The sequence below is a fragment of the Hevea brasiliensis genome, unplaced genomic scaffold (genome assembly GCF_030052815.1).
Source record: "Hevea brasiliensis isolate MT/VB/25A 57/8 unplaced genomic scaffold, ASM3005281v1 Scaf3, whole genome shotgun sequence".
In the NCBI taxonomy this organism is placed as follows: domain Eukaryota; kingdom Viridiplantae; phylum Streptophyta; class Magnoliopsida; order Malpighiales; family Euphorbiaceae; genus Hevea; species Hevea brasiliensis.
The window spans coordinates 1,309,717-1,323,731 of NW_026614806.1; the positions used below are offsets into that span (position 1 = coordinate 1,309,717).

The following is a 14,015-nucleotide window of genomic DNA, read 5'->3' on the forward strand; positions in this document are numbered from 1 at the left end:
TTGTGTATGTTTCGTTAAATATCATGGTTTTCAAACTTGTACCAAAAAACCTGGGAACTGGACAGTGATTGGTCCGGGTTATATTTTAGACCCTTCTCATAAGAAGCTGTTTGTACCCGTAAAAATCGGCTGTGGTGAACCGCTGAACCGGGTGACCAGGTTGCAGTACAACTGGTTTGATTTGCAGTGATGTGGCATGCTAATTAACTGCCATGTCAAGGTTCACTTGAAAAACTAGTGCTTCATTTTGGCTACCTAGTTTCAAACCTTGCTTCTCAAAGTTTCCACGAGCTTGTCCATCCGCTAAGCTACATGACCAGTTTGGTTAAATTCTCTCCACGTTATTTATTTCATATATCTTAAAATCAGTATGGTTTTAGCCTCATCTTTCTTTTAAAGGTCAAAAGTTAACTTTTATGCAAACATAAAACAAGTAATATATCAAAACTGCTTTGATTTTATTATTAATTTTATGGAAATATTTGTTGTCATTTAAAATTTGATCTTTTCATTGTTTCTTTTTATCTTAAAATTTTATTATTTAAAATTTCAGATTATTTGTTAAAGATGTTTATTATATTAAAAATTTGATTGTATTCACTCTAGTAGTTTACTCATAATTGTTATATTGTTGTTTATATATTTTAGTTTACTTGTTATTTTTTTAACGGTTTGAACAGCTGGCTGAGGTTTGAAAACCTTGGTAAATGTATATGTTGAACTATGAAATTGATAATTTAGTGCTTGTGGACACTGTCCAACATGGACCAATATATTCCTATACTGTTACATTATGACTAACAATTATCATTGTTAAAAACTCGGGTGATTCTGCATTCCATTTGGTATTAATAATTAAAAGGTTATCCATTCCAAACAGAGCTTTATGGGAAAAAAAAGGATATGATGAGTCATGGTAGAGGAGAATTGTCGGTGGATTTTTATCAGACAAGACATGGGTAAGGGAAGTTACGTAATCTGATTCTTTTCAACAAATAGGGGGATTGTACCTTACACCCATATCAAGGTTTGCTGGCATGGAATAGCTTCCTAATATGCTGAAAGGAAATAAATGGTGACAGATCGATGAAATAACAAAACATGGTTAAATGAGCATGCTCTCAGGGTCTATTTTGATGATCTGGGGAAAGGGGAAAGTATCATAGATTTCACTTCAGTGTATGGTTTTGCTAAAGTTGCTGAACTCTTTAATTTTAGTTGCTAATAATGCTTTAAAGAAGCTGGCAATTTTGTATCGGCATGGAGTTGGAATTTAACAGATGAACTAGGTGGTAGTTTTAAACATATTAGTTCATAGGCAAATTGTTTAAAAATTTGCATGTCATCTCAGTAGTGTTTATGTTAACAATATAATGTACAGTCTCTATTTGTTTCCATATTGATAGCAGTTTAGCAGGGACTTGATCTTGTATTTGTTGTGATGGTGACCTTTGCCTATATAGCTTCATTTAGTTTACTAGGACAAAGATGGAGTTCTCTTTGGTGTGCTTCTCATTGTTGTTCATCATGGATTTGATCTGCAAATAATGTCAATTACTGGCTGCTTGTATCTGTTAGGTAGTAGACAAGGGTTTATTGTATGGTGTCACAGTGGACGCATAGTTTTGCCTGTGCAAGGGTGCATGTTTGAGTTTTTGATATTTCCCATCCTGAGACATTGCTTTATTGAGATCCTATCTGATTGGCAGCCTTTATCTTTTGTTAAGGCCCTGATGCTGACCTATTATGATTTTTAGAAACAAATGTAGCTTGTAAGAAATCTTATATTATTTATCCTTTTTTCTTTTGTGATATCTTGTTTGCATGCATAAGTAGCTTATATTAGTTAGTTTTGATGTTTTCTGATGTTATGCTTTTTTTTGTCATTTAATGAAAATGCTTATTTTAGTATGACTGGGTATCAGAACATGTTCTATTTGTACGTTAGCTTTGTTAATATGCTTCCATCTAAGTTGTATTTGTTAATTTTTGCTGAAGGTCCAAATGGTAGTGGTAAGAGCTCACTTTTTCGAGTTCTAGGTGGCCTTTGGCCGTTGGTGTCTGGCCATATTGTGAAACCTGGTGTTGGTTCTGATCTTAATAAAGAGATTTTCTATGTGCCGCAAAGGCCATATACAGCTGTAGGCACACTTCGTGATCAGTTAATTTATCCTCTTACTGTGGACCAGGAGGTTGAACCTCTCACACGGAGTGGAATGGTGGAGCTCTTGAAAAATGTAAGTATCTTGTCTTATCCCTCTTGTCCTTGGTCTTTTACTGAAAATGCAGACTTTTGCTCATTTACCTGTAACATTAATACATTATTCTCGTCAAATTTTATAATGCTAGAAATTTGGTTGTCCACTGTGTAGGTTGATCTTGAGTATCTATTAGATCGTTATCCACCTGAGCAGGAGGTAAATTGGGGTGAGGAATTGTCTCTGGGAGAGCAACAAAGGTTAGGCATGGCCAGACTGTTCTACCACAAGCCTAAATTTGCAATTCTTGATGAGTGCACCAGTGCAGTGACTACTGACATGGAGGAACGATTTTGTGCTAAAGTTCGAGCTATGGGAACTTCATGCATAACAATATCGCACCGTCCAGCTCTAGTTGCGTTTCATGATGTTGTTTTGTCCTTGGATGGAGAAGGGGGCTGGCGAGTTAGTTACAAAAGGTTTGATTTTGAGTTGGTAAATCTTTATATATATCTATATAAAATTTTGGAAGGAAGATGGGTATATGTGTTCTAAAATCCTTGAGACTTCAGGAGGGATTCTGCTGACCTGAAGGAACCTGGGACCAATGACACAAGGGCTTCTAAGACAGAACGCAAAAGTGATGCGATGTTAGTTCAACGTGCATTTGCCACGTCTGATAAGGTGATATTTATCCTAAGAATTTCTTCTTCTGCCTTTTTTATTTCATTATGTAATTCACTAACTCTGTAACCTTTATCTAGGATTCTACATTCTCAAATTCAAAGTCGCAATCATATATTTCAGAGTTGATAGTGGCATGTCCTAGTGCAGATCCTGGTCTTCCTTTACCAATTGTCCCACAGCTCCAAAGGGATCCAAGGGTTTTGGCATTGAGAGTGGCTGCCATGTTTAAAATACTGGTGTGTCTTTTGATCCTTCATTCAGAATGAATTTATGCAAATCAGCTAATGCTATAGATTCTTACCTTGATTATTATGTTAGGCTGTATAATGTGCTATGAAGTTGATCTTTGTGTTGCGTTCTATAGTGTCTTTAATCTCCACTGTTGGTCTCCTTTCATCCTGTTTGGCTATTTAATATTTTCTCTGGAACTTTAAATCCTTTGCATCATAATCACGATTGACAAAACTCGACATTCCATTTATTTCTGAACAAAACTGATCACTGGTGGTAGACAATTGTCAATAGAAACCCTAATTCTTGGGTTTCTACCTCTTAAAATAGAATTAAGAGTTTGAGAGAGAGAGAGAGAGAGAGAGAGAGAGATTAATTTCTGTAATTGATTAAGAATGATCATCTACAAGTATGAGTCAGCTATTTATTGACTTTCTCTAACAGATTCCATAACTGCTCCAGCTACACAACAACCTAACTCATTTTTCCTCCAAAACATTCTCTTCCCTCCTATTTCTAAACTTTTTCTCTAGTATGTTACAATTCCCTCCCCTCGATTACCTTCTTGTTCCCAAGAAGGTTGAAAAGTAGGAAACTGAGCCTGCAGAAAGGAAGAGTCTTCCCAAGTTGCATCTTCTTCAGTGAAGTGTGACCGTTTAATTAGGCCTTGAAGTATTGGAAGACCATTCCTCAGGACTGTTCTTGCCTGTAGCGGATTTTCTGGAACCACTTCTACTATCTGATCATCATTCAAGGCAGGAAGATCCAGAATTGGAGTGATATTAGTGCCTATTTTCTTCTTTAGTGGTGAAACATGAAAACTCTGTTGCAGCAATAGAACAATGGAACCAACTTGGAGAGTCATTTGGCAAACAAATAACTGTAGCAAGGGCCTAATTTTCTTCTTCTTACTTCGCCTCATTTCAAACTCATCCTCTTTGAGCAGTAAATGATGACAATATTCGAAGGAATACATCTTCTTCCTTTGCTTTCGCCTAATTTCAAATTCAGTCTCTTTGAGCATTAAATGATTGCAATTTCTCAATGCTAAGACACTGCTTCCAATCTTCACTTCATCACGCATGAGATAGTCATCTTCAACATGGACAAATGATAAAAAATATTCCTCAACTTCCGTTTTTGTAGCTTGTTTGTTCAACAATCCCAACAACAAATTGTACTCAACTGCACCAACATATCTTACTTAGAATGTTAATTGTGCAAAGCTCTGATGGCCATTGCATCTTCTACAAAATTTCTGTATTTAGCAACACAACACTCTTACATTTTCTAAAATTTAAATACTTTCATGAGGGAGCTTGATATCCATGTCACCATGAATTCCAGTTGGATTGTTTTCTTGACTTAATTGCATGAGTTCCTCAACTATATCCTCCTTTCCTTCATCCCCTAACCTAATGCATAATTCTTTCTTAAATTCCTCCCACAACAGATCTACCTTCTCCTTGCTCCAGTTATGAAACCAAGAATTTGCCCTATCAATTAAGAAAAGAGCAGCAATTCCAACCCTTTGATCCCTTGGAACCTTATAGATCTCAAAATACTTATCACATTTTTTAAGCAAAATCCTAGGTTCACTGCCATCACAAGTAACCAACTCAATTTTTGGTAACAACCCTGATGCCTCCCCATTTCCCATAAAAGAAGATACAGTTACATGTTCTTTTGAATTTCCTTCTGCTGCCACCTTAGGAATTGGCAAGATTCCCTTGCTTCCTTGCCCTTCTTGCATCACATTCCCTTCAACTTCCTCATTAACAATTCCATGCCCTTTTTCAGAAAAAATCCACTCATAATGTTTTGCATCTCATCCAGTAACACTATCTTCATTTCCTCCATCTTTTGCTCATTCTTTTGTTCAATCTTCTTATCAGTAACTTCCTGCAAGATTCGGAATTTCTCCTCCAATTCATCTATTCTAACAGCTTCTTGACTTATCACTACACTCTTAGGCATCTTGCGACACCCACACAAACCTTTGGAATCAAAGGCCTCACGTGAAGAACTTCAAGAAAGCAAAGAAAATAAAGAAAGTTAAGAAATCTAATTGTTGGAAAGCAGAATAGAAACTCAGGGAAAGGAAATTTTGAGGGATAATCAAGAAAATAGGAAGAACTTCAAGAACAGGGGAAAATTTCAAGAATTTCAAGAAAGAAAAAGAAGAAGAAAGAACAGGGTCTGCAGAAATGAAAATAAGGAATATAGAGGGAAAGAAGGGAAAAATATCTAGAAAAAGAAGGAAGAATTAGAGGGAAAGAAGAGAGTAAGAGAGAAAAAGAAGAGAAAGAAACCTGAATATGAATGTGTCTCAGATGAACTAGGAAGCAAGCAGTGCCCACCGCTTGAAAGCTTTGATACCAATTTATTAGTAGAAACCCTAATTCTGGGGTTTCTACCTCTCAGAACAGAATTAAGAGAGAGAGAGAGAGAGAGAGAGAGAGAGAGAGTAGAGAAGAGAGGATTAGAGAGAGAAAGAGATTAATTTCTTATTTGATTCAGAATGATCGTCTGCAAGTATGAGTCAGCTATTTATTGACTTTTCCTAACGGATTCCATAAATGACTCCAGCTAAACAACAACCTAACTCATTTTCCCTCCAAAACATTCTCTTCCCTCATATTTCTAAACTTCTTTCTCTATAGTATGTCACAACAATACATTCGACTTGTTTATGCTTCAAGAAAGGCACTACCTTAGTAACTCCCTGAATAGCGTCTGCAGATTCTACCTTTGTTGAAAACACACACAGAGAGAGAGAGAGAGAGAGAGAAGGGGGGCATCTAGGTGTTGAGAAGAGAGGGAAAGTGGGTTGTCTTATGGGATTTCAATTTTATTTTTTCTTTATGGATTGTTGATAGTGGAAAGCTGGGGGTGGTTCTTTTAGTTTTAGGCCAGTGTTATCAAGGCGAAAGGAGACACGAAGGCGATAGAGTACTCAATGGCCTTAGGCGAGGCGAGGGCCTTTTTGAAGCAAAGCTCCATAATCCTAATTGATTAAATTATATATATATATATATATATATATATATATATATATATATATATATTTTTTTTTTTCATACTTTTAAATAGTTGATAAGTAAAAAAGCATATTAAAAAGAAAAAAAAATATTATTTACATTATGTCTATATCTAAAATAAGAGAAATTGAAAATAGTGCATACCTGTATTTCTAGCTTAAGTATAAGATACAAGTGAGAGTGTGAGAAATATATATTATAGCATAAGTAACAACACAAATAATAACAAGAGACGTTAGAAAAAGAAATAGTTCATATCTGCATTTTCAGCTTATGTATATGATAAAAGTGGTGTTAAAATTATACATAATAAATAAAAAAATAGAAATAAGTCATAAGTCATATAATAGAAAATGTAAATTATAGAAGTTCAGACTTTAATAAATAAAAATAAGTTATAATAAAAAAAATGCAAGAAGTACATAAAAAACTTATAACTAAAACTACTCGTCATCAAGATTTCCAAAATCATCTTCATTTTCAACAGCGGCCATAACAAATTCTTCCTCCTTTTCATCATCATCAACTTGCGAAGAGAATGTACCTCTCATTGAACGAGGCCTTCGAAATGATGGAGTTTCAATTGGTGTTGATCTTGTAGCCGATCTCGATTCATAACGAGATTCAGAAACTCCAGCCTCTCTACTAACATCAACCCAGGTCAACACGTCTTCCATGAAAACAAGAGAATCATCATCCCCATCGCCTTTTTTTAATTCACCAAGCAACCACTCATTACTTTCATCAATATTTGCCAAATTAACCGGTGTTGTGATATCCCCAAAAGTGTGTTGGCGTAGCAACGCTCTATTGTACTTCACATATACTAAATTGTCCAAGTGTTCTTGAAATAGCCGATTTCTTTTCTTATTATGAAGTTGTCATTTATTTTACAGTAACAAGTAAGTTAAACTTCAAACTCAAAAGGCTCAAGATAAAATAACAAATTAAGAATATATATATATATATATATTACTTGCTCAAATACACTCTAATTTCTTTCGCAACCAATTGCACTACATGTGAGACTCAGAACCTTTACAACAAACTTTTGTAGGTTTGGAGTTGAAGAACTATATGTTTTCCACCAAATAGCTATTAAAATATAGAACCAATGATTGTTAAATTCATAATATAAATTAATAAATGAGCAAAATGAAAAATTAATAAGAATTTAAATTAATAACCTGGAGATTTGGTTGTTCTTACTCTAATAGCAGAAGGAAAACCAAAGGTCCCTGTAGCTGCCTTGTATCTCTCAATTTCCTCAAGAATCATGTCAACTTTTGCTGAATTTTTTTCCATTTTATGAAAGCATCAAAGCAATCCTGTATTGATCTCTTCATCAGATTCAATTCTCATCTTATTTGGATAAAAAATTCAGGATTCAAAAAGTATTCGGCAGCATGCAAAGGACGATGCAATTGAAGTGACCATTTCGCATCAATAATCTCTAAAATGCTCTTGTATTTCTCTTCATTGCCATTGAGTGAGTTGGCAATGGCTTCTTTAGCCCTATCCATGGCTTCTTTAGCCCTATCCATGGCTTCATAAATATATTCCATAGCTGGTTTTTTTTCATTATTAACAAGTCGAAGCACACGAACAAGAGGATCGGAAATCTTAAGAGCATAAACAACATGATTCCAGAAGGCAGGACTCAAAACTGTCCTTTCATACTTTTTGCCTTTCACCTCTTTAGCCCATTTACTAGTTGTCTAACTTTTTGAAGTAAGCATTTTTCTAATGTTGGCTTTCTAAAGATGAATCCTTCCCAGTGTAATAAAAGAAGTAGCAAATCTAATTTGCCCTGGACTTAGTAATTCTACTCCATTAGTAAACTTTCGCAACATATTTAGAACTCCTGAAGAGCCATATATGAAATTAGTAAGCTCAACAGCTTTGTGGAATGTTTATTTGAAAACACGGATCTTAAAGATATCCTCCAACATCAAATCTATACAATGGGCTGCACATGGAGTCCAGTATAGATAAGGAAAATTTGCTTCCAATATTCTTCCTGTCATAAACAAGTAGAAAAATTTACTCCATTAATAATAAAAATAAAATGATATTTTTTTTAGTAATAGAAAAAATAAAATAAAAATTTTACCTACTGCAACATTATTTGATGCATTATCTGTAACAACTTGAACCACTTTTTCGGGGCCAATTTTCATCGATTCTTTCTCAATCAAACTAGCCAATAATGCCGCTGTCTTTGATTCATCACTTGCATTAACTGATTTAATAAATACACTTTCCTTTGGACTGTTAACCAAGAAATTAATCAAGGTTCTCCCTTTTCTATCCGTCTATCCATCACACATCAATGTACATCCATAATTTTCCCATTCTTCTTTATGAGACTCAAGAAGATCATTTATGATTTGCACTTCCTTGTTAAGTAATCGAACTCTAACCTCATGAAAATTTGGAGGTTTCATTTCTCTCCCATAATTTTCAATTGCTTGCAATTGCTCAAATCATTTCCCTGAAGCTATTATAATTCACAACATTAAAAGCTATTCTCACATCATACATCCATCGTGCTATGGCAACACAAGCACGCTCCCTTAACTCCTTTTTAGCTGGACTATTTTCATCAATGGTAGTTTGCCTCATATTTTTTCCCATAACATCAGGTATAGGGGGAAAATAACAGTCAATAGGCCCTCTACTACTTTGTGGTGGTAAAATTTTTGGTTTTTTTGAAGCACTAGTACCTATAACCTCCAGTGCTTGCCTTCGTCTTTCACTGCCAGTTTCTTGCATCAACTCTTCCTCTTCCTCATTTTCATCTAATCCCACTACTTCAACATCACCAAATTTAGGTGGTCTTTCCATATTCATAATTGATTTTTGCTCTCTTTCTTTAGCAATGAATTTCTGCATTTGATTCCTTACATCTTCTTGACATTTTGGACACTGAACTACATTTTTGTAACCTCCAGCAAGATGTTGCTTGATTCTATTAACTCCTCTTTTATAAACTTTCATACAACACATGCATTGAAGATCATCGGTATTATTTTCACTAACTTGAATTACATGTGCCCATCCTGGGTCCGTTCTTCTACTACTAACAGAAGATCCAGATGTATTATTCTTATCGCCCATTTATTATCTAACAAAAAAATTAACAAGAAAAAAAAATAAATTAACAACAAATTAACAATACTCAATATAAATTAAATAAGTAATTAACGAGAATGATAAGTAAAAAGTAAAACAGTAAACTAATTAACAAAAAATAACAATGTCCTTATAATTAAACAATTAATTAATAAGAACAAAAAGTAAAATCATCAAATTAATAATAAATTAATGATACCATATAAAATAAACAACTAATTAACAACTAATGTCTAATTAACAAGACAAAAGTAAAACTAATTAACAATAATAAGAAGTAAAAACTAAACTAATTAACAACAAATTATTAATATCCACATAAATTTCACAATTACTTGCCAAGAATAAAAAGAAAATAATCAAATTAACAATAAATTAATAATACCCATATAAAATAAACAACTAATATCTAATTAACAAGAGAAAAGCAAAATTAATCAAACTAAAACTAATTAACAAGAATAACAAGTAAATGTAAACTAATTAACAACAAATTAACAATAACCATATAAATTAAACAATTAATTAACAATAATAAAAAATAAAAAAAATCAAATTAACAATAAATTAATAATACCTATATAAAATAAATAATTAATTAACAACTAATGTCTAATTAACAAGGCAAAAAATAAAACTAATCAAATTAACAAGAATAACAAATAAAAATTATACTAATTACCAACAAATCAACAATACCCATATTAATTAATCAACTAATTAAACAAGAATACAAAGTAAAATAATCAATTTAGCAATACCCATGAAATTTAAATAATTAATTAACAAGAATAAAAAATAAAATAATTAAATTAACAACAAATAAATAAATAATTAATAATAACTAATTAATAATGAGGAGAGGGGGAAAAAAAAGGGACTGCTGAAAGAAGAAGGAGTGGAGAGGTATGCAGTAGGAAAGGGACTGCTGAAAGAAGAAGGAGAAGAGGAGAGGGGAGAAAAAAAAATAGTGTTTTACGCAATAGGAAAGGAGATATGAAGAAATCAAAGAAGAAAAAGACGAGAGAGAGAGAGAGAGAGAGAGAGATTGGAGATCAGAAAGAAGAAGAAGAAGAAGAAGATAAGAGAGAGAGAGGGTACCTATCTTTGTTGCGAGGAAGAGGACCCTGCGATCTGTCCCTGTCATCGTGAGGTCGAGGAAGAGAGGTGGGGCTCTGCTGTCTTAGTGAGGAAGTGGTGCGGTGCGGCTCTTTTGTTGGCATCAAGTGGCTTTACTGGTTTTTTCATTTAAAAAAAAAAAAAAAAAACTTACCGCTGCTTTGATGAGTCGTCGCCTCTCGCCTCGCCTGCCTGAGGCGTTGCCTCTCCAAAGCCCAGCCGGGCATTCTAGTCGAGGAGACAGAGGGGCGCCTGGCCTGGCCTGGGCGCCTTCCTCGCCTTTGATAACACTGTTTTAGGCTTCCTAGTTTGCAGCAGAGAGAGAGAGAGAGAGAGAGAGAGAGAGAGAGGTGGTTTTTTTTTTTTTTTGTTTTTTGTTTTTTGGGTGGTGGGGGCGAGAAGATGGAAGGAAAGTGTGAATGGTCTTTTGTTGGAAAGCTCAGGAGCAAATTATTATTATTAGGCTTCTCCTTCAATTTGCAAATTGCATCTAGAAGAATGGCTACAGTGTTGTAGAAATTCAACTCAGATCATGAAGTTAATTTGTGTCATCCATTGATGTAGTCAACTCTTCTAGGAATGTGGAAATTGATATTGAGACCATACAGAAGATTGAAGTGTTAGGATACTTGGCACAAATCTCAGTATATTGTCCTTGTTTCTAGAAGGAATTAGGGTACGCTCAGAAATATGAGTCTTCCTTTTGCTAATTCTTTCAAGCACTTTTGCGTTCATTATCCATTCTTAGGTCTTTAGCTAAAAATGTTACATGACAGATAAGATTTTGTCAGCTCTAGATTGTGTGGCTAATTAATGGGTTTTGATAAATTTGTAATGCTGTATTGGTGAATTTACACGTTCTGTTGGTATTATCACTTTGGACTCATCTTATACACAAGACGTGCCAACATATCGTGATTGCGGTATTTATTGTTTTGCCAGCCTGCTATACAAAATCTGGGGAGTTTGTTGGCTTGAAAATTTCCAGTAACTGCTTTATGGGTGAAATTCGAGGTCTTGTTAGAGTCTAAAGTGGGCAGGAATTGGAAAGTTCAGGTTTAGAAGGGTGTAGGCTTGGGAAGTAAAATTATTACAGGAAGCTTGGTTTTAGGGATGTTGTAGGACTGAATTAGGCAAGTAAGCAATAGCATAGTTGGGCGTCACACCTAAACATCCTTTAGGCATAACACTCGAGTAGAATTGTATCAAAAACTCAAGAAGCAAAACTGCAGGAATTCTTATTGATAAAAACACTGTCAAACAACATTACAAATGTAGGCATTTATAGACTCAAAAAGTAAATTCTTATTCTTTTTAAGGATTTGGATTCCAAAGTAAAACTTAACCATAATCAATCTAAAAAGTGATCCGAAAATGTAATCCTTAATCAACAAGGACTCTAAAATAAAGACTCCTATAGAAATCTAGAACTTCCCATAGAATGTAAAATTACAAAAACAATCATCTTCTAGAGAGTAAAAAATCCTGCAAATTTCCTAGGCAAGAACATCAAAACGAGACTGGTGGAACTCTAATTTAGTTCCCCACAATGATCCTTGTCATCAATGCGCCAAATAAGTGGAGCTCAAAACAAGACTAATAGAGCTCTAAGTAAGTTCCCAACAATGTTTTTTGTCATCAAAGTGCCAAATAAGTGCTTGGGCATTAGAATTAGCTTTTCCATGTCTTTTTTACGTATGTTTACCATCACATTCCTTCAATATTTGTGGTCTTTGCTTGGTTGCTTTGGTATTTTCCCACAACCTACTGAATGGCACACTATGGCCTATACAATGCATTTGTCTCCGAAATTTGTCAATTCTTGGCTGGCTGTTTTATGCTTTTTATTTATATACTTTCTTTTTCAATGCTTTCATTTCAGGTACCAACTGTACTTGATAAACAAGGGGCACAATTACTTGCAGTTGCTGTTCTTGTTGTCTCAAGAACATGGGTCTCCGATCGGATTGCCTCATTGAATGGTACTAGTATCCATACTTGACTGTATGCCTTCAATAATCCAAGGAATAGTTTTCTTCTTATCGAGTGTATTAATTTTCACAGGCACCACTGTAAAGTTTGTCTTGGAGCAGGATAAAACATCCTTTGTTCGATTAATTGGTGTTAGTATTCTTCAAAGTGCTGCATCTTCTTTCATTGCACCTTCATTGAGGTAATTCTGGTGTCAAATTGGTTTGTATTGAAGCTGTAACCATAGTCACTTTTAAAATCATTACTCCCATAAGTGGTGATTCTGTGTATTATTTACAACTGGACATGTGGTTAATGCAGTTGTGAAGAGGCTGTTTACTTGTGAAAAATATTTCTATTTTTCATTTTTCACGTTGGAATTGATGAGATTTTTCCTTAGTCCATGGGATATGTCTCATTGAAGAATCCCTTGATTATGAGAAAATCATGAGATTGATTAGCAAAATCTTAGCAGTGATTATATTGACAGCAGTCCGTATTATGTAAGACATGCAACACAAGTGAATAAAATGTGTCTGTGGATGTAGGCTTGCCGTACTTCTCTTGCTACTTTTCTTCTATGTTTTCTATCCTTCTAAATTTCAACATTTCATTTTCTATGAAGACTCCAGTTTTCATTTTCCACAGAAAACATGTGAAAACATGAAAAATGCATACATTTGCAATAATAGAAGATAATTTTTTTAATTCAACTCAACTCAACTCAATTCAACTCAACTAAGCCTTTATCTCAAAAAAAATTTGGGGTCGGCTATATGGATTCGCTTTCTCCACTCTAAACGATTTTGGGTTAAATCCTCAGAAATTTGTAATGCTTCTAGGTCATGTTGTACTACTCTCTTCCAAGTCAATTTAGGTTTACCTCTTTTTTTCTTTCTATCCTCTAACCTAATATGCTCTACTTGTCTAACTGGAGCCTTCGTATGTCTACGCTTCACATGACCAAACCACCTCAATCTCCCTTCTCTCAACTTATCCTCAATTGGTACCACTCCTACATTTTCTCTAATACTCTAATTACGGACTTTATCTAGTCTAGTATGGCCATTCATCCACCTTAACATTCTCATCTCTGCAACTCTTATCTTAGACGCATACGACTCCAATTTTTTTAATTCAAAAATAAAAAAAATTATTCATATCTTTTATAATTAAAGAAAGTCATTATAATTTATGTTTAGAAACTTATCTTCTAATTTTTTTTAATGTGTTATTAATTTATTTTTGATGATATGATTAAGCTTTTTTTATCATTGTAAATACATATTTTCGTTAGTTATGGAAAATTTATAGTATAATATTGGTATAGAAAAGTCATTGTTTTTCATTTAGAAAACAAGATTTTTGTTGCTGTTTTCTAAATCTTAGTTTAATTTTGGAAAACTAAAAAACCAGTTTTCTTTGAAAAAATTTCTAGAGAACTACCTCTATTTTCTACAAGTGAACAGGTCTCAAGTCTTTCGAAATGCTCTCTGTTCGATATGCTTGAAAGGACACCATTTAATTCAACAAATAGTTTTTTATGGGTTTGGTAACTAACCGCCTTCAAGATTACTTTATTATAGTGGCCAGTGCCACTTCTTAATATTCTGACATGATTCTAAGTGTAACT

General features: G+C 34.1%; 1 protein-coding gene across 4 annotated transcripts in view; it reads left to right on the forward strand.

The window, feature by feature from the left end:
• The window catches only part of LOC131176975 (ABC transporter D family member 1-like), a 40,180-nt gene that overhangs the window by 11,055 nt on the left and 15,110 nt on the right, over window positions 1-14,015 (forward strand). For all 4 annotated transcript variants that reach the window (XM_058141986.1, XM_058141990.1, XM_058141991.1 and 1 more), the window contains 6 exons: window positions 1,999-2,237; window positions 2,373-2,677; window positions 2,771-2,882; window positions 2,963-3,121; window positions 12,294-12,393; window positions 12,476-12,584. In XM_058141986.1, coding sequence (XP_057997969.1) covers window positions 1,999-2,237; window positions 2,373-2,677; window positions 2,771-2,882; window positions 2,963-3,121; window positions 12,294-12,393; window positions 12,476-12,584 — 1,024 coding nt within the window. The remainder of the gene's footprint in view (window positions 1-1,998; window positions 2,238-2,372; window positions 2,678-2,770; window positions 2,883-2,962; window positions 3,122-12,293; window positions 12,394-12,475; window positions 12,585-14,015) is intronic.